At 46.0% G+C, this 27,349-nt stretch overlaps 2 protein-coding genes and 1 pseudogene across 2 annotated transcripts; 1 reads left to right on the top strand and 2 right to left on the bottom strand.

Annotated features, from left to right (window-relative positions):
- The first annotated feature begins 11,375 nt into the window (after positions 1–11,375).
- LOC136492887 (probable transcription repressor OFP9) lies at positions 11,376–12,156 on the top strand. The gene has a single exon (XM_066488938.1). The coding sequence runs from the start codon at positions 11,422–11,424 to the stop codon at positions 12,100–12,102; it is 681 nt and encodes a 226-aa protein (XP_066345035.1). The 5' UTR covers positions 11,376–11,421; the 3' UTR covers positions 12,103–12,156.
- Positions 12,157–16,558: 4,402 nt separating this feature from the next.
- LOC136493066 (glutamate decarboxylase 2-like) lies at positions 16,559–18,839 on the bottom strand. The gene is made up of 4 exons (XM_066489102.1): positions 18,050–18,839; positions 17,698–17,951; positions 17,537–17,589; positions 16,559–17,459 (listed from the first exon to the last, which is right to left on the bottom strand). Exons 1-4 carry the CDS (start codon positions 18,772–18,774, stop codon positions 16,965–16,967), a joined length of 1,527 nt encoding a protein of 508 aa, XP_066345199.1. The 5' UTR covers positions 18,775–18,839; the 3' UTR covers positions 16,559–16,964.
- Positions 18,840–21,933: 3,094 nt separating this feature from the next.
- Positions 21,934–23,381, bottom strand: LOC136490641 (deoxymugineic acid synthase 1-D-like; annotated as a pseudogene).
- Positions 23,382–27,349: the final 3,968 nt, after the last annotated feature.

The following is a 27,349-nucleotide window of genomic DNA, read 5'->3' as shown; positions in this document are numbered from 1 at the left end:
TCCCGTGTGTTGCCACTCCTCTCGCGCTATGGTGCCGCCATGCCCTAGCTCCATGCCACCATAGTAGCATCGCTTCTCCCCACGCCCGTGCTGGCCCCTGCGCTGCCACGCCCATGCGCCGCTTATGCCATGCTCTTGCTCCACCGCCCGCGCTGTGCTCTTGCGTCGCCTCTTGTGCCATAGCTCCACACTGCCACAGCTACACCACCGAGCTCCCACAGCAGTAGCGCCCCTTCACCAGCACCGCCCCCATGCACCAGCGCTGATGACATGCTCTCTGCTCCCATGCCCTATCTCTAGTGCCGCTGCCCACGCTCGTGCCCTCATTGCTTTGCTCGGTCGCCAAACTTCACCGGAACCCTAACCCTAGCCTCGCATTGTCAATCCGGTGGTTCCCCAATTCGTTCCTCTTCTCGTCGATTCACCGGTTCGTAAGGTAGCAAGCCCTCATTTCCAAATTCGTATACATTGCTTGCTTTCTTAGGGTTTTGTATCTCTAGATATATTGTATTTATTTGTATATCCTATCTATTGTATCGTGCAGTGAGTCGGTGCCGTTGTGGTCCCATTGGCAATTGTCAGTTAACTCAGGGCTGAGCTCGCAAGTACGGATCGAGGCCAAGCCTCGAAAGTGACAATTGACAGTTGATTCTTATCAGGGTAGTTATTCTTTTCAGCTTCATTAGATGGCTCATGTGAAGAATGTCGGAGGAGGTCCTGGTGATGAGGATCCGAGGCCCCCGCCTCGCCTACCTACAGATGCAAAAGGCAAGACAACAAAGAAGCTAGCAACAAGGAAGCACAAGTACCCTGATGTAGATACAATGAGAGTAGCCGTAGTTGCAGATGCCACAGAGCATGCAGAGAGAGGAGGTGCTAGGAGTGGTGTTGTCATTATAGATCAACTCTCTCCATCTACGAGGGCTGCACTTGAGTAGGTTGAGCGCCATCATGGTGGTCCAGCTAGGACTATCATGGTTGGAGGACAGCGTGTGGCTATTGATGAGAGTCAGTCTCATGGGGAGTCACAGCAGCAACCATAGCTAGCAGAGCAGACTCAGGAGGGAGAGCAGGCCAAGGAGACAGAGCAGGCACCTCAGCCACAGCTTTGTCGCTCTGGTCGTACCCGTGCTCCAGTCACATCGAGGTTAGAGACACAGCAGAGGGGTTCTCATCCACCGCCCAGACCACAGGGTCTGCCTCCCATGACTCACTTAGATTTGAGGTCCGCCACGGCCAAGCAGGTTCAGCAGCTCAAATTTCTAGACTTTGAGCAGTGGTTTCCATCGAGGCAAGATGAGCGTGCTTTAGAGGGTTTCTACACACCTCTGTAGGAAGATTTTTATAATGCATATCTTAATAGTGGGGCAGTATTCAGATCTCAAAGGGTGTGCAACATTGAGACCATTGTAGCAGTAGCTGGAGAGCATATTCGCCCTTACCTATCTTACCTACCAGGGCTAACAGATTTACTTAGACGGATAGGCTTATATGTTTCATCTTGGATCCATCAGTTCTATGCTACACTCTGGATTGACCCGCAGCACAGATTTATACACTTTGCATTCAGAGACAGAGATTATGGGCTGACGAGCACTAGGGTTAGAGAGATTCTTAGGCTTCAGGAGTAGCCTGTCTGGCTACATGAGGTTTGCTATGATAGTGCCTCCTAGACGCCCTCACGGTAGTCTTGTGCCCCCTACAGATCTAGTCCGCCAGTGTTTCATAGAGCCTTTCGGTGAGGGGTCGAGCAGGACACCCAATGATCTCACTCCTACTGCTAGAGTGCTTGATGCCATTATGAGGAGCACACTGCTTCTGAGGATGGGGTATCGTGAGGGCTTGACTCGCATACAGTTATGGTTATTGAACTCTCTGATGCAGTAGACAGGGTTTGACATTTGGGATCTCCTTCTATCAGAGATGGAGGATACTATTGTAGATGGGTTTAGGGGTCATAGGCAGCTACCATATGCTCACTGGATTACATCCCTGATCCACAGGGCAGTTACTGTGAGGTCACCAGAGATGCTGGCAGAGTATAGTGGTGCTACTATAGAGTTCTCTACATACAACATGACTCAGATGATCCGTCATAGTGCAGTAAGGACACCTAGCCAGCCGAGCTAATGTCCAGAGGTGCTAGAGACTGTAGCTCAGTAGGATGAGACCATCAGGGGCATAGCAGCTATAGAGGAGGAGCAGTTTGATGCTCAGCAGGAGAGGATTGTAGCGAGTGACCCTAGTGACAGCTCAGATGATGACTACTAGCCTATTCCTTAGATGCCTCCACGATGACATGACCATGAGGCCGATAGCTCCAATTCAGTTCCACCTACACCGTAGACAGACCTCGCTCTACTTGCCATACTTGAGCGGATGAGGTAGGATCATGCTCGCCAGGCTCAGAAGATAGCTGCCACATTTGCATAGTTTCAGACTAGGCAGGATGAGTTCCAACAACAATAGTAGGTGATCCAACAGTAGTAGGCTATACAGCAGGAGCAGCAGCAGGCCATGCATCAGCATCAGCAGCTCCTTGGATTTATGCAGCATGTAGTGATAGCTATTGGGCTCCACCACCACAGCCTTTGCCCCAGCTAGGTTAGCCTGCCACCACTTTTATGACTCCAGCATTATAGCCTAGTGGGCTTCAGAGTTAGGGATAGCCACCAGCATAGTTTGCTTCACCTATAGAGCAGGTGTCCCAGTGGTTTGCCTCGCTAGTGCTAGCCCCGTAGTTCACACCTCTTTAGATGGGCTTCACACCGGCTCAGACTTTCTCGCTGCTAGTGCTAGATACCTCAGTCTCTAGGAGCCTTGGAGCAACTTTTAGTGAGTTGATAGGGCAGCCTACTCCACCATATTTACATGTCCCAGGTCCTTCTACAGTTGCACCTATTACCAGGACTATAGAGATGCTCCCTTCTTTTGTTGCATCATCAGAGCCATATGCTTCAGTGATACCTGCACAGTCTACGGCTGCTCCAGTCCCTGATCTGATCCAGACCGCCTCAGCATCGCTTCTAGCTACATTAGGTCAGACAGCTCAGAGCTTAGGATTAGATGATGATGGCACACTGTTCTAGCTCACTCCTCATACCTCAGCACCCGACTCGTCTGCTGCAGCCCCGCCAACCGACCCTTAGGTTTTGGTGTTTGACGCCAAAGGTGGAGAAAGATCGAGTATGTTAGACTTAGGGGGAGCGACTACCTATCTAGGGGGAGCTTAGTTTATCTATTATATTTGGTTTTTATGTGTGATACACTATTATGCATTCGTGTGTTTACTTTTATGCATCAAACTATATTTATGTGATAGTGATATCTACATGATCATGATATGTGACACGTGTGCTCTCTACTTTGAATCCTTTTTATGTCATATCACTTGTGTAATGCTCATTTGCTTTGCTTCCACATTTTACTCCGATGCAAATGAGGTTTATTACTTGTACTCTTGCTTATTTCATATCATTTGAGTACAACATGTTGGCTTGGGTCATATAAGCTTGCCTAACTCCTTTGTTCTTATTATCAAAAGCTTATATGAACCAAGCATGTTAAAAACCTCAACTCTTTCACATACTCGAGGTGGTATTGTCATCAATCACCAAAAAGGGGGAGTTCAAAGGCATCTAGGCCCCTAGTTAGGTTTTAGTGATTAATGACAATATGTGATTACTATGACTAACGTGTGTTTTGTAGAGGCAATTAAGCTAGGTCATGGTAATGGAGATCGATTAGGCTATCATGGTGGTCATGCCCCTATGATGAAAATCATTTTGGTTTTCAAAGGATGGACGACAAGGTTAAGGATGGACTAGTTCTAAGTGTCGTTTGGTGTTGAGGAGACATTTAGAGTAGTTTATGACTTTGTTTTTCCTTTGGCCGTACTATTAAGGGGGTATGGACGGGTAGCTTGACCTAGGTGAGTCTAGTGAGTTAGGTGTGGTGCACATTTGCTAAATCTAGTGCTAGGTAGCTCCTAAAAAGCCCTTAGATCCATTGGAGCAAACTTCATTCACGTATGATCGAGAGTTGGAAGTGAATGGAGGGTCAAATACTGACCAGACGCTGGCTCTGAGGTGACCAGACACTGGCGCAGAGTCCGGTCAGTTCATTTGATTAAGGTGAAATCATATGGTGCAACTGGACGCTGAGAGGTGAAGTGATCGGACGCTGGTCCCAGCGTCCGGTCGACTCCAGTAAGGTTCCAGAGAGGGAAAATCACGACCGAACGCGTCCGGTCAGTGATGACCGGACGCTGTCCAGCGTCCGATCTCTAATTAAACACTGGAGTTTGGGGAGAACTGACCAGAGCGTCCGGTCACCCCGCAGAGGCACATAACGGTTCATTTTTCAGCCATGATTATAAATACTTCCTCCATTCGTGTGTGGGGGTACTTTTGCTCATTCCAACAGCTGAGAAACACCTTAGTGAGTGCCAAGAAGAGCAAGGTCCTAGTGAGGTGATTGAGATTTGAGAATCTCAAAGAGAGCCCTCATTAGTGAGATCAAGAGTAGCAAAGTGTGCATCCACCCTTCTCATTAGGCTTGTCATGGTCAAGTGAGAGTTCGTGCTTGTTACTCTTGGTGATCACCATCACCTAGACGGCTTGGTGGTGATTGGGAGATTGGTGATCATCCGGCAGAGCTTGTGGATGACCCAACTCAAGTTGTGAGCGGTTGTGGGTGATTCACCACGACGGAGTGTCAAAGAATCAACCCGTAGAGAGCACTTGATCCTTGCACGGATCAAGGGGGAGCTACACCCTTGCGTGGGTGCTCCAACGAGGACTAGTGGGGAGTGGCGACTCTCTGATACCTCGGCAAAACATCACTGCGTTCCTCCTTCTCTCTTTACTTTGAGCAATTCAATTTTTGCCATTTACATTCGTAGAATTGCCATGCTAGAGTAGGATTAGAACATAGGTTGCTAAACTTTTGTGCGGTAGATCAATAGAAACACTTTCTAGGCACAAGGGGTTAATTGGGCTAACCATAGGACTTAATTATTGCAAAGAAATTTAGAATTAGCCCAATTCACCCCCCCCTCTTGGGCATCTTGATCCTTTCAATATCAACTTAAGTAATCTATATAGTTTTCTACTTTTCGGAGTATAGAATGACTGAAAGATTAACACTGAGATAATGGTTTGATACCTATGCAAATCACTCTTTAGAAATATAGGTCTCTATCAAGCTTGTGCAGGTGCATATTTTTTTGCAAGCTATTTCTGTAAGTGCTTGACGAGAGGGTCTATTCTATTAGTTGTTGGTTCATTACTATTCATTGGCAGACAGTATATTGCATTGCCCTTGTTGCTCTGAATTTCACAGACAAAATGGAGTTCATGTATAGTTGTTTGCATCCCAAAGTGTTTCATGAAAAAATTAGCTTCTATTCATGAATCTATGAAAGATAGTCCTTGTTGACTAATGTTAATTTGATTCCCATACTAATTCTCTATACAACTTCACAGTTTTATTAGTATGTCGCTGATTTTCCTATCTTGTTGACTAATGTTAATTTGATTCCCATACTATTTGGCTATGCAATTTCACAATTTTATTAGTATAATCACTGATTTCTTGTACCATTTTTCTTATTGCTAGACTCTGAACTAATGGTACTGACCTATGCCATGGCAGTGATGAGATGAAGGTTTAGGTTGGCGAGATGTGATGAAGGATTTCTGTGGGCTATAAATGATTGAGATTGTGTGTCACCATTTGATCTTTGGTGGGTTTTTCTTTGAGGTTGGATGTAAAGGCAAGATGGAAAAAATAGCACATAAGTAACAGATCTTTCAGGTTCTTTATGTATTGATAGTTTGGAACATACAGGTATACGACTTGAGTGTCCTGTCAACTTCGGCTAATTATCTTGTTGCTACACTTTTTTTATCACATAGTTAGTGCTTAATCCCCATAGGTACATATAACTACAAGTGGTGCTTACTGGATTTAAGGGGCTTTCAAGTTTGAAAAAACTATGCTAATGAATTATAGCTCAGTAAATGCCCAATGCCTATTTTTTATTATGTTTAACATTATCTATCCATCCATCTCTCATCCCTTCCCCATGCCATAAAGTGATGTCAAGTAATTATTTTTATCATGCGCTCACTGAATTTACTGAGTTTGTTTTGCCTCTTTGATTAACAACCATAAAAAGATGTAGAACTGATATGTCCATATTTTGTTTACAGTTGAGCAACTGACTCTGAAAGTCAAGCATTTTTTTAAAAGCAAACATCCATCAGCTGTTGTACACAAGAAGGTATGCAAAATCTTAGTTTCTCTTATGATTTATTTGTGCTGGTTTACCACATCTGGGGCGATGCTTTTTTATATGTTTTATCTTGATTCATTGTATGCAAATGTAGTCGAGATCCCTCAGTTTATCCTTCACTGCAAGTTGTATTACTTGTAGAAAACAAACACTATGTGTATTTAATACTTGGAAGTACTTATTATAATTATTTTCTTGCAACTAATGCCGCCCATGGCATTGTATTATAATTATTTAACACTTAGTGTATTTAATACTATGTGTATGCAAATACAGTTTAATGCTTTGATAGTTAGATCATGTAGCATTTCATATGGTCACCCATGGCATTGTGTCATCAGATTGAGGTTGTTGATTCAGGTGTTACATAGTATCATTTTGATCTGTTTAGTTTGTGGCATTATGTCATCATATTGTTTTCACTCCTGTCTACTGTTCATGGTCCGGCAATTATAACCAGGATTGGTTTGATAGTTGATTTTCATATTCAAATCATTTAATCGTATGACTGGTTATTACTAATTACAAGTCTGGGTATCTCCAAATTTTAGATAGACAGCACAGGAACAGAGATTGCAAGGTTCAAAAGAGCAGAGAAGGTCTCGATGGATAGTTCAGATGCAAAGGTTTCGAAGGAAAATGGAGGCCCCTTAAAAGATATTGTACAAACAGAAAATTTCAGTGAGCCTATGGATGATTCTAGATGATTGCAAGAAAACATGAGTACAGAAGTTACCTACGAAGCTCTACCAATTGACCAGGGCTTTAGCATGGCCCATGATGAAAAGACCCTATCAACTTCTGGGGTAGATCCGATGGAAGAAAAAGAACTTTCAGAAATCATAATCGTACAAAATAAACCCAAAAAATTTATGTCTCCACCGGTTGCCCCAGAAGATATTGATATTTTCTCTTTGATGGATTAATCTAGAAAATCTGCTAACTATTATTGTATACTTTAATTTAATCCTCTTTTTCATATTATGTTTGTACCGATACTGATAGAGCCATAATTGAATCTGTCAAAAAAATTCCATCTTCACTTAGGAATGAGGAGCTTGTGCTCATAGATGATGTTCTGGTGTCAAGAAACCACATGGAATATCTTTTTCAGCCATATGAATACTTGTCTGACGAGGTAACAGATGCAAGTCATAATACTCAATCAAACATTGCCAACTTCAATGCTCTTTCTCTCTAATGGCGAAACGTATGCACATCATAGATGCTTATATTAAACTGCTGAAGGCCCAGGAGGTACAGTCTATCTTGAAACTACGTGCTTAGTTGCAATCATGAAGCGGGATGGAGAAAAGGATAAAACCATTGAAGCCAATTACCCTAACCGTGGCACTTCACAGCGTCCTGGTTTAGTTCAAAGGGTGCTAGCTTACTTGAAGCATGACATGGTAGCAATTTTTTTAAACGATCTATTGGTCTTTCATTATCAATTTTTTATGCCTGGCAAAATGTTTATTGTTTGATTTGATAGGTGTTCCTTCCAATAAATGTTACAAATACACATTGGCACCTTGCTATTATAAACGCCGACAAACGTGAGGTTTAGGTGCTAGACTCTTTGGGCAAGATGTTCAGACGTGTTGACCTCAATAAAATTATGGATATTTCCTAACACAGCTATCTGTACACATTTTATATTTTAGAAATGCTGATTGATTCATTCTTCTATGAACAAATAGCGAGGTGGATTGTGGAAATAGATAGATTTCATATTGGAGGAGACATGCCCAAAAGAGCACAATGGCTAGATGTTGAGGTTGATACCTGGCCGGTTAGGGAGATTTTTCGTGGCAAATTATTACAAACAGATGGGTACGTCAGAAATAATAGCATGTCATATAAGTTGAATTTTATGTGTCTTTTCCTTTTTGATCTAATGTGAGCCTTAACCTCTATTAATGTTGTATGTAGTTTTTCATGCGGTTTATTCTTAATAAACTTTATGGAGTATTAGACTAGGAACGATTTGTCAGACGAGTTCAATCAGGTAAACTATGTGTCTTACCACAAGTTATGAGTGTGCACTAGCCGTGGATTTTAATTAATAATTAATTAGGTTCATACTATCGTGCAGGATGATATGAAAGAATTTAGATTGAAGCTTTTGATGATCTTGCTATCGTCAGAGTTAAACAAACAAAATGGTGCTCCATATCTTGATAGGGATGAAAATATTGGAAGCCCAAGCGACTGTGCCATAATAGAGAATTCAAAGATGGTTGATCAAGTGTCCACGAAAAAGAGAAAACATTATGAGGAGGCCGAATGCTTAGTGGTTCAAACGGGCACCCCTCGACACATACAAACTCAGAATAAATCCCCACAAGTCCATACCAACCAAGACCTTGATGAGTTTTGGGCATTTGAGGCCATGAAAGACATGCCAATGAATAAGGAAGAGATGACTGAGTTACCATGTGATTACGTCATGGCAATTCAGGATGAAGCGACGTTGAAGTAAGCTATATGCTTATTTTTAATTACTTTATTTACTAATAATAGTGTGTTATCTTATATGACGAAAGCCATCATCTGTGTCTAATACTTTATAGGAAGCCTTGGGTTAAAGGTTTTCATCCCTCCATGATTGCCCTAAGTGTCAAGGACCTACAAGAGTTGTCAATGAACAATCGAGACATCTTTGAGAACTGTATTAACTTAGGTGTCTGTTTTTAGGCAGCTCGACAGTACAATACAATGAAAAAATACAATAGTCTTACGAAGCATCACATGGACCTGAGATTCTATGTAAGCACATTTTTAAAATTCTTATCGTGTTATATTATATTGTCTTATTTGTTGTTCTCCTAATTGTATAAAGTAGGTCAAGTTATACTAATCCTGACTCTCGATATCCTTCTCTTCCAGAAAATGTGTGCTTTAATAAAAATGCCAGAATACCATAAAAATACACTAAGAAAGAAATGGCTGCTGCGATTGGTGTATGTGAGGATATGGAATACAGCTTAGCACAATACAGATATGTAAGTCGCTTGCTCATGCTTTTATTACTTATTTCCTATATACTATTCTAAATGCTACCATGTTTGCAGTTTCTTTTGCCATGGCTGCACGTTCGAAAGTATATGCTTTATGTTTTCGATCAGAAGGAGAAGATGCTTATCATGATTGATCTTAGACGTATTGAAGACTGGTGTAAAGACACACCATCGCTGATGTATGTCAGATACACTCCTGGATTTACCTTGAAGTATACGGATGCAATGAATGTACATATTCCTGGATGGAATGAGGATATCTTCAAATGAAAATTCAGACAGGAAGAAAACATTGCAGAGGACATAGATGGGTAACTAATGCAGAGTCACTATAGCTTGCAATAATAGTATCTATGATTTAATTATTTCTATATATCGCTGATCGTGAATCTTGCCATAGATATTTAAGTGGATATCTCATTCTACAATATATGTCTGCGTGGAATAGCCAAAAGCCACACATATTTATACGGTGAGTATAACACTTTGTTTTAAGTTTTTATGGAAGATTTTTCAAGAGACGTAGTATTACCCATGCGATAGGTACTAATATTGACATATATACTCGAGCCTGTGTACAGGATGATATGGAGATGCGACAGAACTTATTAGTGGATTTATTGGCGCACGAAAGAAATGGATATCGGGGATTTCTTCCTGCCGATATAAAACATTATCTTAGGCGCATCACGGAAAGATCTATAAAGTAGAGTTTGTAAGCATGTGACGCCGTGCTCTCTGTGACTGTTAATTTCACAAACTTTATTTTTTTGGATTAACTGTAACTTTTATGTTGATATTTAATTTTTATATAGGTTCGTGCCCGTGCGTTGCTATGGGATAGTTAACATTTTATACTAAAAGCATACGGATCGCACGATAAGATAACAATACTGTAAAATTAAATACCAACGTTAAAGTGATATTTAATCATCGCTCACCCCCGCTCCCATCGTGCGAAACAAAACCTTGACCGCTCGCTTTAACTTTGGTATTTAATTTCACAAATTTTGTTTTTTGGATTAAATGTTATTTTAACGTTGGTATTTAATTTTACAGTATTATTATCTTATCGTGCGACTTTTAGTATAAAATGTTAACTATTCCGTAGCAACGCACGGACACGAACCTACTAACACGATAAGAAAAGGGGAGACGAGAGCTTGCTAAAGCTGTTGACCATGGTTAAGCTTGATGATAGCCACATGACGGCCACTACACCAGCTGGAATCCTGTCCTTGCTTTTTGATTCTTTAGGCTTCTTTGTCTCCCTTTTGGGATTGATTTGGTGAACCTTATTTTTCTCATGGACACTTTGCTAGTGTTGCAGAGTTTTTTTTTTTTTTGAAGGAAACTAGTGTTGCAGAGTTGAGCGAACTAGCTACACATTGTCAGCAACACCAGAAAATAGTTGGGCAGATTTGAAAGATTTCCTGCCAACTGCCCCATGCTGTTTTGAGGAAACCTGAATTCTGAAGCAGGGTTAAGCATTTTTCTGGTTGGCATTTGAGCTGCTAAGAGCCTAATAACAGATTATCCAGTCCTGTAAACAGCTGGTTGTAGGTTGGATGGATCCAGCACTAAATCCTCTCTTCACCGAAAAGCTGAGCTCTGAATTCATCCGATTAAAAGAACCCAACCGCGTGTCGCTGTAATTATGATGTGTTGGCACTAAACTAAGCAATGGCGACTACGAAACATGATTGACGCCTGGGATTTTTAGTATGCAGCCAATCACGTTTTTAACTTGACAAGCTAGCTAATCCGAATTGAGAATTGGGCATCAAAGGCGATGGCAGCATACTGGAGATGCCCCAAGTTGCCGCTAGCAAGGGGACAGCATGATCCGGCTACATCCTAAAGCCAGCTACGTATAGACAATTAGCCATCCTACCATCTCTTTCCCATGACTTGAAAATTTGCTCAATCAGAGAACTAAAAAGGCGGCGCCCACTAGCCTTTGATCGCTTTACAATGGCGCACTGTCCTCTTCTAGTGCACCCCGCGCGAGCTGCTCTGCATCAACTTGGCAGTTGCTTGCTGCCACTGCCCTCTCCCCCACTCGCGTGCCGCAGCTGCAGCAGGGGTGGCGCGAGATCAGCCATGCAGCTTTTCTCTGGCCGGAGCAAGCAGGAGCACAAGATCGGCGGAGGCGGCAAGTGCCACGCCGTGTCGGGGACGACGCGGCACAGCAAGGGGGGTGGCAAGTGCCGCGCGCTATGCTGCGGCGCGTCCCGGCTCAGCGTGTCCTCGGCGGCGTCGTGCTCGTCCGCCGACGCGGCACCGGAGCCGCTTCCCCTGCCGCCGCCGACGACGACGACGCAGACGCGCGGCCTGTCCAAGCTCGCGCACGGGATGGTCCAGGCGCGGCTGCAGTCCATGATCGACGCCGCAGAGGCCGGCGGTCGGCCGCCGCCGGTGGCGCGCCGCCCGGGTGAGCTCGCCGAGCGGCATCGCCGCGGCCTCCCGCGGGCGTGGGCCCGAGGCGGCGGCGGCGGCGGCGGCGCCTGCTACGAGAAGGGCGTCCGGGAGCAGGCGGCGGCCACCAGGCGGACGACGTGCGTCGTGCTGCTCGCGGAGGACCGGAGGACGCACAACCCGCGGGAGGAGTTCCGGCGGTCCATCGCGGAGGTGATCGCGGCGAAGCGGATGGCCGAGCCCGCGGAGCTGCGGGCGCTGCTCAACTGCTACGTCTCGGTGAACGCGCGCGAGCACCGCGCCGCCATCCTCCAGGCCTTCCACGAGGTTTGCTCGGCCCTCTTCTCTTGCAAGCAGCTGGGTTGAGCGAGCAAGTTGGTCGAAGTGCGTGGCTTTGTGATTTGGCTGCCATGCATGCGTGTAAATGTGTAATTAACCAGCCATCTATCCTAAAGCACCAAACGGGGAAGCATGCGTGACTGTATTATTGTAGAGTGTATGTAATAAGCGTGTTCCTTTCCCCTGTGCTTTGTTCAAAGAATATTGGTGCAATAGTGAGCACAATGCAAAAAGATGATCTATATAATTTGCTGTGTACATATCGGGCTGTTTTCATCTCAATCGTTCGCTTGGTACTTGATTGCAATGTAGTTAAGATGTTCATGCTCCTTCCGTCCTAAAATACAGAACATTATGACTTTTAAAATACAGAAATATAAGGTATTCTATGTTGTGTTGGTACTTAGATTTAGGAAAGTTTATTGAAAATGAAGCTATAATCTGACGAGAAACTTTTTAGTTGGGGTTCAGTCCATGAGTAAAAGTGTTATTTGAGTATTTTTTTTAAGTTGTCTTATTTTTTAAATACATTATATTACAAAACGGAAGAAGTAGAAAGAATAGGCTCTAGGTCATCTTTTCTTCTTCTTCCTCGTAAATGGAATATAGAAATAACCCGCGTACACAACCGTTCATACAGATCCTACAATCATGTCAGTCCCGTTATTGCATAGTTGAGCATGCATGTACGGTATCATTTAGTACAATTTAAAAATGAGTTTCCAACTAAATTAGCTAACACACCTAGGGTCCAGGGATACAAGTGGGACGGTCTCCAATAACGAAACGCAAACGCAAAATACGTCTTCAATAGTGGTTTGCGTGGCAAAAAATGCTGTCAAACAGAAGACCCAAACAACCGACCGATTTTGCGTACCAGCCGAAGGGAAAGGCAAATAAGCGTCTTCGGCAGCCGGACGACGCAAATCTCTGCCGCAAGACGAGGCAAGAGCTCGAGCGCGAGCTCTGCAGGCGTGGGCGCGAGCTCCATCGGCGCGGGCGCCACCGGCCGGATCCGGTCGGGAGAGGGAGGGAAGAAGGCAGGCGGCGTCCGCGGCGGGCGCCGCGCCGGGGCGCACCCATGCTTCGGGCGCCGCGCCAGCGCCAGCGCGCGCCGTTGCCCCACGTCGTCGCCGTCGCCGTCGCCATGCCCTGCACGGCCGCGTGGGAGAGAGAGAGGAAGAGAGAAAGGCAGCCGTGTGGGAGAGAGAGAGGAAGAGAGGACCGAAGATATTTTGCCTTCGTTGTTGGAAACGAAAGAATTTGGGTAGCTCACTCATTTCCTGTGCATGACCCAAACGGTGAAATTTGGGTCGGCTCTGTTGGAGATAGCATAAGGACCCACAAATATGCTAGTAAGCTATTTTTGGGTTTTTTCTATAATCCGCCAAAAAATATCCTATTTGCATGCATGCAAACTCTAGTTTTTTTAGATATGCAAACTCGAGTTGGTAGCACACGGACCATGCTTATGTTTTTTTAGACGAGAGAAGAATTATATTATATTATAGCCGAGTACATCATAATGATACAAGTACTCTAGAATATACTATGTACATCCAGAAACTGATCTTTATCTATATTGTACCTATGCTTTGTATAGCCCAAAATCTCAAATCTAGACATATATGACGCTTTGTATGGATGACTGCACAGGCAAACAATCGGCAAAATACCTGAGAACACATGCCCAAGACCAACATTTGTGCATGCGGAGTTGAGAAACTTCTTCTTTCTTGTGTCTTCCTTCTTTTTTCTGCCACCAAAGAATAAAGAAGACCGATTTGAAACTTATTCTCCCTAGTCCTTCATCATGATCAGATCTAACCACAACAAAACAAAGAATAGACTAGAGAAAGTTATTCCATGACGATGACATCATCTCTGCCTTGATGTCGGTGTTCGGAAAACTAAGTCTCCATGTCGTCATGCGAGGAAGTTGCCGACGCCGCAGTTGTCGCCATCATCTTCAACAGAGCCGCCATGGAGAAAATGAATCCATCCTGCCCACTCGCCATCACTGGAAAGGAGGAGATAAATCCCTAATACTAAGAAAGTTGGTATGGAGAGATCCTAACCCTAAAGGACTTGATCTACTAGAAACTTATTAAAAGCGATGATCCCCACACTCCCTCCGTCCTCCAGCGAGATGCCGGAGGGGGACCAGCGATGATGGAGGCGGGGGCGACGACGACAACAATGGTGGCTGCTCTCGCTAGGTCATGGCATAAGATTTATGCTTTTAGATTTATAAGAAATACTTTCATAATATATAATTCATATGTTGTGAAACTATATTTTTTTAAATGGATGATCAAAGATAGTAATGTTTGACTTGGGACAAAGTTAATATGACATGTAAGAACGAAAGGAGTACAAAATGTTACTCATCCATCTTGAAATATAAGGTATTTAAGCAATTCTTAAATAAAATAAAAAAACCTAACAAAAGACCATGTTGCCCCTCACTAATTAGGAATGCGGGAGTAGTTCAATTGTTATTTCCTTATTTACAGGTTGTCTATTTTGGTTCAGACCAAGTTTAATATTTCCTGCAAAAAATAGAGGAGAGAGGTAGTTAAGCACCTATAATACCTTATATTTTCTTGTAAAATTTGAACTCCAGATCCATTATATTTCAGGATAGATGGTGTATGCTGAAAAAAACCTTTACGCGTCATAATCTCACGTTTATGTTTGTGAGTTTTATACAGTTATATGCACGTTTAGTTTCCTTTCCAAGGACAACTTTGGTATGGCAAAAATTTAGACACTGTTCCAGCTGAAAAGTACGGATTATAAGACAAGCGAACATGACCACTTTATGGAAACAATCATTTCAAGTTAACTAGTTTACGAGAGGAAATGAAAAGAAGTTTTTCATAGAATAGAAAAATAAGGAAAGAGCTCACAAGAGTTTGGCACGTATCATTTCCATGAAATTTATTTGTGTTTATAGGATCTGAATCTGATCGTAAAGGAATGAAGGACCATATGAATAAACTCATAAACTAATCTGTTCGTCATTGCGATCGACATGCTTTATTCCTTGCTTTTTGTACCGGTAGGCGCTAGTCGCTGTGCTACGGGCAGTTGCTGCGCGATCAAGATTGTCGGCCTCGTGAAGCTATCCAATCCAAGGAGTGTGCTTTGCGGCCATCATACAGTATTTAATCTCACAGCTGCGCTGTCATTCATCCCCACCTTCGGATCAAGCTCATTAACTCAAGTAAACACCCCTTTTCCGCGCACGCAAGTCGAGGATGAGCAGTTGAGACGCAATACTCGATTTGGACGGGCCAGGTGGATGTCGTTATCCCGCAAGATTTTCTTCTGCGTGGCCCGAATCGTCGGCCCGTCTGTGTAATGGGCCGGGATTCCCTCCAAATTTCCGATCGGTAACGCTGGCAAGCGGACGTAAACAATCTAATGGTGGGCTACGACGCTGCCCAGCTACCCTCCTACTATTCGCTCGCAAGTTTCTCATAAAAAAAATCCTCTCGTCCAGTTGCACCTATCCGCTCGCCCACTCATTCCTATCCGCTCTAGGGGCAATGGTCACCGCGAGAACCAGGCGCGGAGCAGCGCTGCCTGCCGCCTCCGAGGCACATCGCTCGACTCAGAGTCGCGGCGTCTGCCGGCCCTGCTAGGCGCGACGTGCGGCTGTCCTCTCCCAGTCGTGGGGACGCTGCCTCCCCATCGCCGCCGGCTCGCTGCCTCCAGTGAACTCCACACGCCGACGAGACTCCATTCTGCCGCCTTCGAGGTACAACGCTCGACTCAGAGTCGCGGCGCTCGGCTGCCGGCCCTGCCAGGCGTGACGTGCGGCTGTCCTCTCCCAGTCGTGGGGACGTTGCCTCCCATCGCCGTCGAGCCGCTGTCTCCAATGAACTCCACACGCCGACGAGCTTCCATTCTCCCAAGCAGCAAGGAGATTTTGCGTTGAAAGCGAATGTTGCAAGCGTATGCTTCAAGTGTTTCAGATGTTTCATACGTATATTGTAAGTGTTTCATACGGATGTTGCAAAAGTAGATCGGGATGTTGCAATGGTTGTACACGTATGTTGCAAGCGTCTGTTCCTAATGTTTCATCTGTTTTTCAGACGCATGTTGCAAGTGTGTTTATCTAGATATTGCATATGATTCACACATATGTTGCAAGTGTTTTATTTGGATATTGCGTATGTTTACGATGATTTTCAAGTGTTTTCAGGTGTTTTTGCAAGTGTTTGTGTTTCATAAGTCTTCTTTTGTATGTTAGAAGTATTATATCTGGATTTTTCAAAAATAGATCAGGTGTTGCACATGTGATGCGCGTATGAAGTGAGAGGGGGCGCGAGCTGTCGCCACGTGGATGACGTCTGAACGGCGCAGGCCTGTGTGGGTGTGCGAAACACAGGCGCACGCGGACCCTATGTGGACGCACAAAATAGGGGCACGGAAACTGACCGCAGCCACGGGCGTCTGTCAGTCAGATGTTAGGCCCTAGCAGTGTTAAATTTCCGATCCATGGGAGTTTTTACATAAGTTTTAGCTTTGTATCACTGGGTGCCTTTTGTCGATACAACCGTTTATTCAGTATTCCATACCACTACGCGGAGAGTTATATACCCTATTCGCTTGGCTGATAAGCCATGACTGAAAGTATTGTTGGCTGATTTGTTGTGAGAAAAAAATATTGTTCGTTGGCTGAAAAAATACGTCTTATAAGCCAAACGAACAGGGCGCCAGTCGTTGATCAGCTGCTCTACACCTGTTCGCTTGGACTTATTTGACTTAAAAACCGTATTTTTTCATTCAACGAATAGTATTTTTCTCTCACACTAAATCAACCAATAATAATACTTTTAATCCTGACTTATCAGCCAACAAGACCAAGCGAACAGGAGCTAGCAGACGCCCTTGGTCTTCCCTCCGGCGAGCGACACGCTGCGGTGCACCGGCACGACGGCCTCCCGCTTGACGACCCTGGCGGAGGCCTCCTCGCCGGAGCCCCTGGCGGGAGGTCCCAGCTCGATGGTGACCCGCATCCTGGGCACGGGCCCGCCCTTGGCCGCGTGGTCGAGCTCCTCCAGCGCCATCCGCACGTGGGACAGGAACCGCTCGGCCAGCGGCCGGCCGAAGTCCTCCCGGACCACGACGCGGAGCACGGCCATGTGCTCCAGGTCCGCCGGCATCGTGTACGCCGGGACGATCCACCCGAACCGGCGCAGCTCCGACGACAGCTTGAACGCCAGCGAGGTCTCGTCCTTGCTCTTGAACGTGAACGCCACCAGCGGCACGCCCTGCTCCTTGGAGATGATGGTGAAGCGGCCCATCCGCTCCAGCCCCTCCCGCAGCGTCTGAGCGCTCTCCATGCAGTTCTCCATCACGTTGCGGTACCCCTGCAAGAACAGAGTAGCTCGTTTTTCCGGGAATCGATTCATAAAACTATGGTGCAAAGCATGAAAGTGGTACGTACCTCGAAGCCTAATCGAAGAAATTGGTAATACTGCGCGATGATTTGACTAGACCCTGCAGAGAGTTAACAACATGTCAGAGCTCATGATCTTATAATGTTTGTGACACAGGGCAGTGGCAGACTGGCAGGCATGAGTATGAGCATGATCTCCATGGCCGTGCCTTTGGAGAAGTTGAGCGTGAAGGTGGGCTGGTCGGAGCCGAGGTAGTTGATGTGGAAGATGAGGTCCTCGGGCAGCTCCTCCTTGTTGCGCCAGATCACCCAGCCGACGCCGGCGTAGACGAGGCCGTACTTGTGGCCGCTGACGTTGATGCTCTTGACCAGCGGCAGCCGGAAGTCCCACTCCAGCTCCGGGTACAGGAACGGCGCGATGAAGCCGCCGCTCGCCGCGTCCACGTGGATCGGGGTGTCCCACCTGCGTGCCAGCATCACGCAGCCAGATCAGTCCACGGTTGCTCACCTGCTCTGTCTGAGCTCTGAGGAGGAATTTATGATGGCATGCAACAGGCCGACCCTGTTCGCTTGTTCTTGGCGGCGAGGAGGTCGTTGAGGCGCTTGACGTCCTCGAACTCGCCGGTGAGCGTGGAGCCGAGGATAGCGGCGACGCAGATGGTGTTCTCGTCGACCATCCGCACGGCCTCGTCTGGGTCCATGACGTAGCAGCCTTCCCGCAGCTTCACCTCCTTGAGCTCCACCTCGAAGTAGCGCGCGAACTTCTCCCAGCACACCTGCACGTTGGCGCCCGTCACGATGTTGGGCCTGTCGCAGGGCTTCCCCGCCGCCTTCCGCCGGTTCTGCCACCGCCGCTTGAAGGCCAGCCCCGCCAGCATGATCGCCTCCGAGGACCCCACCGTGCCCACCCCGACGGCCTGCTTCTCGCCCGCGCCCAGCGCCGGCGCCGGCGCGTGGAACAGCCGCGCGATGATGTTCACGCACCGGTTCTGCAGCTCGGTGGTGACCGGGTACTCGTCCATGTCGGCGTAGTTCTTGTTGATGCCCTCCAGGATGAGCTTGTCGCACTCGGGCTCCATCCACGTGGTCACGAACGACGCCAGGTTCAGCCGCGGGCTGCTGTCCAGCAGCAGCTCGTCGTGGATGATCTGGTACGCCGCGTCCTTGGAGATGGACTTCTCCCCCAGCTCATACCTTGGAAGCGGGTCCTGCACGTATCTCGAGGCGAACACGACGGCCGACGCGGCCGCTGCGTCGTCGAGGTCGTGGACGTGTGTCAGAACCATGTCTCAGTCAGCGCGTTCCTTGCTCCTCCTTATTTTTTTTCTCTCCTTGCAAGAGGAACAGGAGACGATACTGCTCTTCTGTTCTCTTTGTGTAGGATCTATGAACATTATATAGACTGCAAGAGGACGGAAAGCTTGCGCGTGTTTTGTGCGTTGCTTGTCCATGTCCTATGCTTTTGCTGCCGGGCGACTCTGCTTCGCTTGCACGTCTTACCCTTGCTTGCTTGCCTGCTGCTGCTTTACTTGCTGGCCTCACTTGCTTCCGGGAGCTGCCTAATTATTCGATTACTATTGCCCCAGATCCCCGAGAGAATCTGAGAATGTACACATGCCCGGTGCTGTGGTGCATCATGCATAGGAATATATGATGACTTTCCACCTGGCTTTCTAGGAAATCATAAAAGACGACTTGATGGCGCCGTAAATGATTTTCGTATTTCTAAAACTTTATTACTTGTCCATGGTTTAACCATCTGGTGGACTACCATGATGTTACCTAAAAGCAGAGGGATGCAAAATAAGGAGAACAAGGAAATGGGAGCAATGGCATAACGATCAGAAACAACATGCATGATTTAGTAATAGAAGAATTGCGTTTCTCTCAGCCGAACTTTGGAGTTAGAGTTTTTTTTTATTAAAAAAAATCTTATTGAACAGGTAGGTGAGCTTCCCAATTTATAGGGACGGAGTTTGACCAAATTTGAGTGGGGGTACGTTTGTCTTATGGTTGCACAAAGTTTTGCTATATAGGTGCATGTATGACGAAAATGTGACGATAGTTGCAGTTTCTCAATTTTGGTGTGGGTGCACCCGCACCCCCTAGTCTCTATCTAGATTTGCCCCCGCAACTATATTAAGGAAAAAACCAATATACTACAAATAAGGCCTAAGCGCACACCCACAAATACTTAGCACCCCCTAGAAAAATAAAAAAAGGATCATAACTAGGAAATTAGAGAAGCGACTGAATGAATCAAAATAACAAGACGAAGGTGAGCTCATGATTAGAGGGATTCCAATTAAGTGGCACGAACAGAGCAGTAGAGCACCAAAGATCAACGTCTTCTCTAATTCCTTGAATAAGAAGTGGGACACTAGGGCTCATACACACTCATTGCGATGTTTCCAAATGAGCTATGCTGCCAGCATGACAACGGATGGAAACCCCTGCTGTGCTGTCAGGCTCAATCAAAAGTGATGCATTAGACCACACAATTTGAAACAATAGATGGTGCCGACTCACTAACACTGACCGCATTAGGCCAACAAATCGAAGTATCTATAATATCCAAGTTTGTTTGTCAAAGACACAATATATCAAAAATGCGTGTAATGATTTCCTCCACCTTATCATATAGATGACATTTGTGGGGTCAGGGTGAGGCAGGCATTGTTGCGTAAGGCGATCAACAATCCAACAATGTTATGGCAAGCCATACAAATGAAATACTTCATTCTAGGAAGCACCCAAGATTTCCAAAGTCTTTACTAAGACTTGAACTTGGTGCTGCCCCCAAAGGAAGCCATGTAAGCTAATCTCGAAGAGAAAGTACCCAATATAGCACCAGTACAAATGTGTTTGTCCTCAACATCGGTTGGGGTGTTTTAGTTGGTTTATTAAATTGTCATAGTTTGTATTTGCGATGCTCATGGCTAGGGCCATAACTTGCTATAAGTGGTTACAGCAGGCCAACCAAATGAAACAGAGGCGCCAAGGTTTAAGTCTTTGCTAATATACTTGAATGTTTCTGTCCTCAACTAGTCAACATCTAGGTAGTGTTATTCTAGTCGGTTTATTCAGTCATCACAGTATGTGATGCTTACGTCTAGAGCAATAGTAATAACATGTAATAAGTGGTCAGATGTCTCGACTCTCGAGTTTAGATGAGGCCAGATTTTTCTCTATCATCTAGAAAAAAGGATTTAAGCATTTGACTTAGCACAGTAGCTCACATTTCAACTAGTTATTGTTCTTTCATCTCTAAATAACCTTCTTACCCATCCTACCGTGGTTTTATTGGGATCGGTTTAGCACTGCTGCACTCTCCAAAACCAACTGTACTCCATCAATTTCACCATAGAGTAGCTACATAAAAAAATCTAGAGTTTCTGGAGTACCCCTTTAGAAGATTCACAAAACACCTGGAGTTGGCCCTCAACTTCACTTTTTTCAGGAGTAGATTTTGTAGAGCTGTCACTATTTGACCAGCGAAGTTGGGAGTGGGGCTGAAAAATGTAGAGCGGAATAGTCCTAAACAGGCTCTTAAGCTTGTCTAGTTTTGGAATCCTAGGATTTGTGTTTATACCCCTCGTATGTATAATAGTCCCTAGTTTTGGTACACTTCTAAGAGTTAGGAGTTTTGTAGAACAACTCCCTATGTTGATTTTTTAGTAAAAGGGAAAAAAGTTCCCTCCAATGGTTTGGTAAAAGAGCTTCTTAAAATAAAAAAAATTGTCAAATATCTTCTTCAGCTAAGAGCTCCTTAATTTAAAATAAAAAAATATCAAATGTCCTCTCCACTCGTAAGTTTCCGCAGCCAAAAGGAACTTTGTATTCGCTTTCCATCCGCTGTTTTTTCTTGGCTGATCGGAATATATTGAACATATGAGTAAATTAAGAAAATAAAGGGAAAAAGAAACTATTAAAAGATGTTTGTTTGATTAGAAATAGTTTGGGCTTGCCAATGCAAAATTGTTTGGGAAGCTAATATATAAAACTATTCGAAAGAGAAATAAATTAAGGTTGCTACATATGTTGTTAACTCGCTAAATTTATTGGTTTAGCAAGTTAATTATAGCGCTAAGTCAACTTACATTTTTTGCTTGAGAAAGAAACCCATATCAAGCCTAGATCGGTATAACTAGCCCAAATTGGTTGGGCTGGTTTTGGGCCTCGGCTAAAATAGTGCTTCTGATTTAAGCAGAGGGTTGGAGCTGCCGCTGCATGGCAGCTGCTCGATGCCTAGATGGATGCTGCGAGCTTGCGCGTGCATCCCCGAACACCCCTGAAAGCTGCGCATCCCCTGCCAAAGGAGGTCAGTTGAAGAGTTGCCATCCACTGTGACGTGTTTGTTTCAGTAGCAATGATGGCCACCGATCTTTTGTGCTATGCGAAATTATGATAACCTCGATTGGATTCGAGTATGCGACATCTGAATGTTATGATTAGTTCCAATCTTTATTGAACTAAACAGGGATGGGAAACATCATCAACACACAGAAACACTGAGGGTGAACGCTGCCTTATTCATGTACGGGTACAAAACAGTCCTCTATGCAGCAACACCAAGGCGGTCCATTTTTCAGTCCCTATTCGTCTACAATATTCAGTTCTGCAGGATCAACAGACGTGAACTCACCCTCTTCCGAGAACAACAAGCCACTAGTAGTAGCCTGGACTACCCTCCTCTGCGGGATCCGGCTGATCTTGAGCCGGTCCTCCTCAGTCAGCTCCCAGTCGAATATCTCAAGGTTCTGCTTCAGCCTCTCCTTGTTGTAGCTCTTGACGATGCACGTCGCTCCCTGCTCATGCGTCCATCGCAATGCCACCTAATAAGACAAGTCAAGACGACATTGAATATAGTTGGGGAGAGCAGAGAGTAGACGTCAGGCAGTCACGAGTGGCAAAGACGACGACGAATGCGTGATCAACCAAACCTCATCGGCCGGGCCAACGTCCACGACACTACCGCACGTCAGAAAACGCCGGTCGAAGCGCGGGACAGCGTACCTGCGCGACGGTTTTCCCTCTGGCCTTGGCTATCTCGGCGAGCACCACGGAGTCCAGCACGGCGTTGCCCTGCCCGTCCCAGTTCTGCCCTCCCAGCGGCGAGTACGCCGCGACGTGGATGCCCCTGTCGGCGCAGTACGCCCTCAGCGTCCGCTGCTGCCACGCCGGGTTCAGCTCCACCTGGTTCACCGCGGGCGGGATCGTGGCGACGGCCAGGACCCTGCCGAGGTGCTTGGTGGTGAAGTTGCTCACGCCGATCGCCTTGGCGAGGCCCAGCCGCTGGCACTCCTCCATGGCGCGCCACACGCCCTCGAAGTCCAGCGGCACGGCGTCCTCCTTCTTGCTCGGGAACCTGGGCGGCCCGTTGACGCACACCGGCCAGTGGATCAGGTACAGGTCCACGTACTCCATCTGCAGGTTCCTGCTCCCACGGCACGCGACAGCAGAAATCATTTTTTATTTGAGGAAAAATCATTTACCATTGGAACGGCCGGCTACATAGCAGTATTTGCCAGCAATAGGGACTTACTTGAGAGTATCCCGGAGGGACGGCAGCACGAGGTCAGGGTGGTTCTGCGAGCACCACAGCTTGGACGTCACGAACAGCTCCTCCCGGGACTGCAGGAGCCCGCGCCGGAGCGCCTCGGCCACGGCCTCGCCGAGCGGCTTCTCGGTGCCGTACATGAAGGCCGTGTCGAAGTGTCGGAACCCCACCTCGATGGCCGCCAGCACGGCGTTCTTGGTGGCCTCGTGCACCAGGGGGAACTGCGCCGTGCCCATGCCGACCATCGGCATCGGCCCTCGCGTCGCCCGAGCGCAGGGCCACCTCCGGCAACGCCGCCGCCGTCCCCGTGGATGCCATGCTGATGCGCCTGCTGGTCAGATGTGGTGCGCTGCAGTTACACAAACTTACGTCTTGGTGCGGTGCCGGTCGCTTTATGTAGGAGTATAGTATTGCAGCCGTGGACGTGGACGTGGTGGCGGACAGGTGACCTGGACTTGCCAATGTTGTATAATTTGGCATTTTTTTAAAGAAAATTTACGTTTGCCTCCTGGATGACTTAAACTCATCTTTGGACCGTGGGGGTCGACGTCGGGACTCATGACGTCGAGGTAACACGTCTCAGCGCCACAGATCTTGGCTCCGAGGCGCCTGGCCGTGCACAGCAGGCCATCCTAGGTGGCGTTCACGTGTCCGGTACCTCGGCGCTACAGATCTTGGCGCTGAACTCGGCGCCACAGATCTTGGCGCCGACCTCGGCACCATGTATTCTGGCGCCGAGCATGGATTCAAATCCCGCAGCCAAGTTTTCCTTGCCGAGGCTGCTCTCATTTCTTCCTCCTCCCTCTCGGTTTCTTCCTCTCCCTAACCCGCCCAATCTCTTGAATCGACGAATTTAACCTTGAATACCTGGATTTGATCCATACATCTTCGCGAGCAAGGTATCCTCTCTCCCCTTATCAAATTTTACGCATTGATTTGGTATATATTACGTCTATTTTACAACCCTAGATATGTTATTACCTAATGTTTGAAGTGATTTTTTATTTTTTGTATTATGTAATGGTAGGATGTCAAGGTGTGGTAAAGCTAGTAAGCCAAGGTAATCTCTTATCATTGTGTTATATTATGTTTTCATTTATGTGCAACAAATAGAAAAACCCTAGGTTTAGGGTTTAATGTTCATTGCTTTCGGTTCTTAGAACAAATTTGGTTCAATTATAGTTATGGCCGGATGACCGGAAATGTGTTCGACCCGTTGCCTCTGTCTAGTGGTGTTCCAGTGCCCATGTGCTTTTGCGGTGATCCTTGCAAGGTAGCCAAGTCCGATGAAGAGGACATGTATAGGCAGAAGTATTGGATGTGTGCCAATTTTGCGTTTGAGCCTACACTTCGTCAGCGTCGCATTAACAAGATGGTGAGAAATTGATGTTGTTTATTATTTATTTTGTATCAAATATAGTCTTGCATGATTTATTTGTTTTGTAACAATTGCATTTGTTGCATACCCTTCCACCGCTCTATGATTTTGAGCAGTGGATCGACACTGAGATCAAGCCGGAAGACAAGGAGTGGATGCAGAAACTGTTATGGTGGGAGGCAGATGACAATGAGATGATGGAGAAGAGACGCATGAAAGTATCTAGGCCCCTAGTTGGGTTTCGGTGATTAATGACAATACGTGATTACTGTGACTAACATATGTTTTGCAGAGGCAATTAAGTTAGGTCATGGTAATGGAGATCGATTGGGCAATCATGGTGGTCATGCCCCTACGATGGAAATTGTTTCGGTTTTTAAAGGATGGACGACAAGGTTAAGGATGGACTAGTTTTAAGTGTCGTTTGGAGTTGAAGAGACACTTAGAGTAGTTTAAGACTTTGTTTTTCCTTTGGCCGTACTATTAAGGGGGGTATGGATGGGTAGCTTGACCTAGGTGAGTCTAGTGAGTTAGGTGTGGTGCACACTTGCTAAATCTAGCACTAGGTAGCTCCAAAATAGCCCTTAGATCCAATGGAGCAAACTTCATTCACGTACGTTCGAGAGTTGGAAGTGAATGGAGGGTCAAATACCGACTGGACACTGGCTCCGGTGTGACCGGACGCTGGCTCAGGGTCCAGTTAGTTCATTTGACCAAGATATTTTCATCTGGTGCGACCGGACGCTGAGAGGTCAAGTGATCGGACGTTGAGGGCCAGCGTCCGATCGACTCCAGTAAGGCTCCAGAGAGAAAAAATCATGACCGGACGTGTCCGGCTAGTGCTGACCGGACGCTGGCCAGCGTCTGGTCACACTTTAAATACTGGAGTTCGGGGTGAACTGACCGGCGCGTCCGGTCAACATGACCGGAGCGTCTGGGCACCCCGCAGAGGCACATAATGGTTCGTTTTTCAGCCCATGTTATAAATACTTTCTTCATTCGTGTGTGGGGGTACTTTTGCTCATTTCAACAGCTGAGAAACACCTTTGAGAGTGCCAAGAAGAGCAAGGTCCTAGTGAGGTGATTGAGATTTGAGAATCTCAAAGAGAGCCCTCATTAGTGAGATCAAGAGTAGCAAAGTATGCATCCACCCTTATCATTAGGCTTGTCGTGGTCAAGTGAGAGTTCGTGCTTGTTACTCTTGGTGATCGCCATCACCTGGACGGCTTGATGGTGATTGGAGAGCTTGGTGATCATCCGGAGGAGCTTGTGGATGACCCAACTCAAGTTGTAAGCGGTTGTGGGTGATTCACCGTGATGGAGTGTCGAAGAATCAACCCATAGAGAGCACTTGATCCTTGCGCGGATCAAGGGGGAGCTACACCCTTGTGCGGGTGCTCCAACGAGGACTAGTGGGGAGTGATGACTCTCTGATACCTCGGCAAAACATTACCACGTTCCTCCTTCTCTCTTTACTTTGAGCAATTCAATTCTTGTCTTTTACATTCCTAGAATTGCCATGCTAGAGTAGGATTGGAACCTAGGGTGCTAAACTTTTATGCATTAGATCAATAGAAACACTTTCTAGGTACAAGGGGTTAATTGGGCTAACCATAGAGTTTAATTGTTGCAAAAAAATTTAGAATTAGCCTAATTCACCCCCCTCTTGGGCATCTTGATCCTTTTAATTGGTATCAGAGCCTCGTGCTCACGTATTTAGGTTTGACCGCCTAGAGAAAGATGTCTCACGGGGATGGACCTCCTCCTATCTTTGAGGGGATGATTTTCCATATTGGAAAATTCACATGGAGGCGTACTTAGAAGCTCTAGATGTTGAAATACTTAGAGCCGCCTTACAAGGCTTCCCAAAACCTTGGGATGCTACTAACCTACAAGGCAACGAGTTGAATTATGAAAAATGGAATGCAAAGGCTAGAAACACCATATTTAGAGGCCTTTGTAAAGATGTGTTCAATCGAGTGAGGAACCACAAAGACGCCCATGCACTATGGTCGGACGTTTGTTCGCTCTATGAGGGAACAAAGAGTGAGCATGAGGAACGCTATCATCTCATCATGAAAAGTTTAACTCTTTTGAAATGCTTCCTATAGAATGTGCTAATAAAATGTATTCACGTTTAAATGTTCTTATAGAGGAAGTCAATGGGCTTGGACTAACTCAAATGCAACCATCTGATGTTGTAAGAAAGATCTTGAGTGTCCTCCCCATTGACAAATATGGGCATATTGTGACTGTGCTTGATCAAGGTGATCTTTCCACCGCTACACCGACACAAATCTTGGGAAAGATCAATGCTCATGAGATGTACATGCACATCACACCTCAAGATGGCTCATCCTCTAACAAGAAGAAAGAAAAGGACTTAGCATTCAAAGCTAGTCAAGAGAAGGGCAAAGCAAGGCTTAAGTATGAGAGCTCAAGTGATGATGAAGTTGATGATGCAAGCCTTGCTCTCATGGTGAGAAAAACCACCAAGATGCTAAAGAAGCTCAACAAGAGTGGCATCAAGTTTGATGGCAAGAAGAAGAAGTTCTTCACTAGTTCTAGAAGGAAGCCAATCTCCGAGATGGAATGCTACAATTGTGGAGAACTTGGTCATCTAGCTCACCAATGCACAAAGCCCAAGAAAGACAAGTTCAAGAATAAGAACAAGGGCAAGAAAGATAACTCAAGTGATGAAGATGAGAAGAAGAAAGACAAGCCATATAAGAAGAGAGATGGCAAGAAGAAGGACTTCCACAAGAAGAAGAAGAGTGGAAAGGCATATATCGTCGGTGATTGGCTCATGGACATTGATTCATCTAGTGGCTCATCCGATGATGATAGTGACAACGAGAAGGTGGCCGCCATTGTTATTGACTCTTCATCATCTTCACCGCCACCATCGCCACCATCCTCTACA

The sequence above is a fragment of the Miscanthus floridulus genome, chromosome 11 (genome assembly GCF_019320115.1).
Source record: "Miscanthus floridulus cultivar M001 chromosome 11, ASM1932011v1, whole genome shotgun sequence".
Taxonomy (NCBI): Eukaryota; Viridiplantae; Streptophyta; class Magnoliopsida; order Poales; family Poaceae; genus Miscanthus; species Miscanthus floridulus.
The sequence above is the reverse complement of the archived record's forward strand: the minus strand, read 5'-3'. Positions and strand labels throughout refer to the sequence as shown.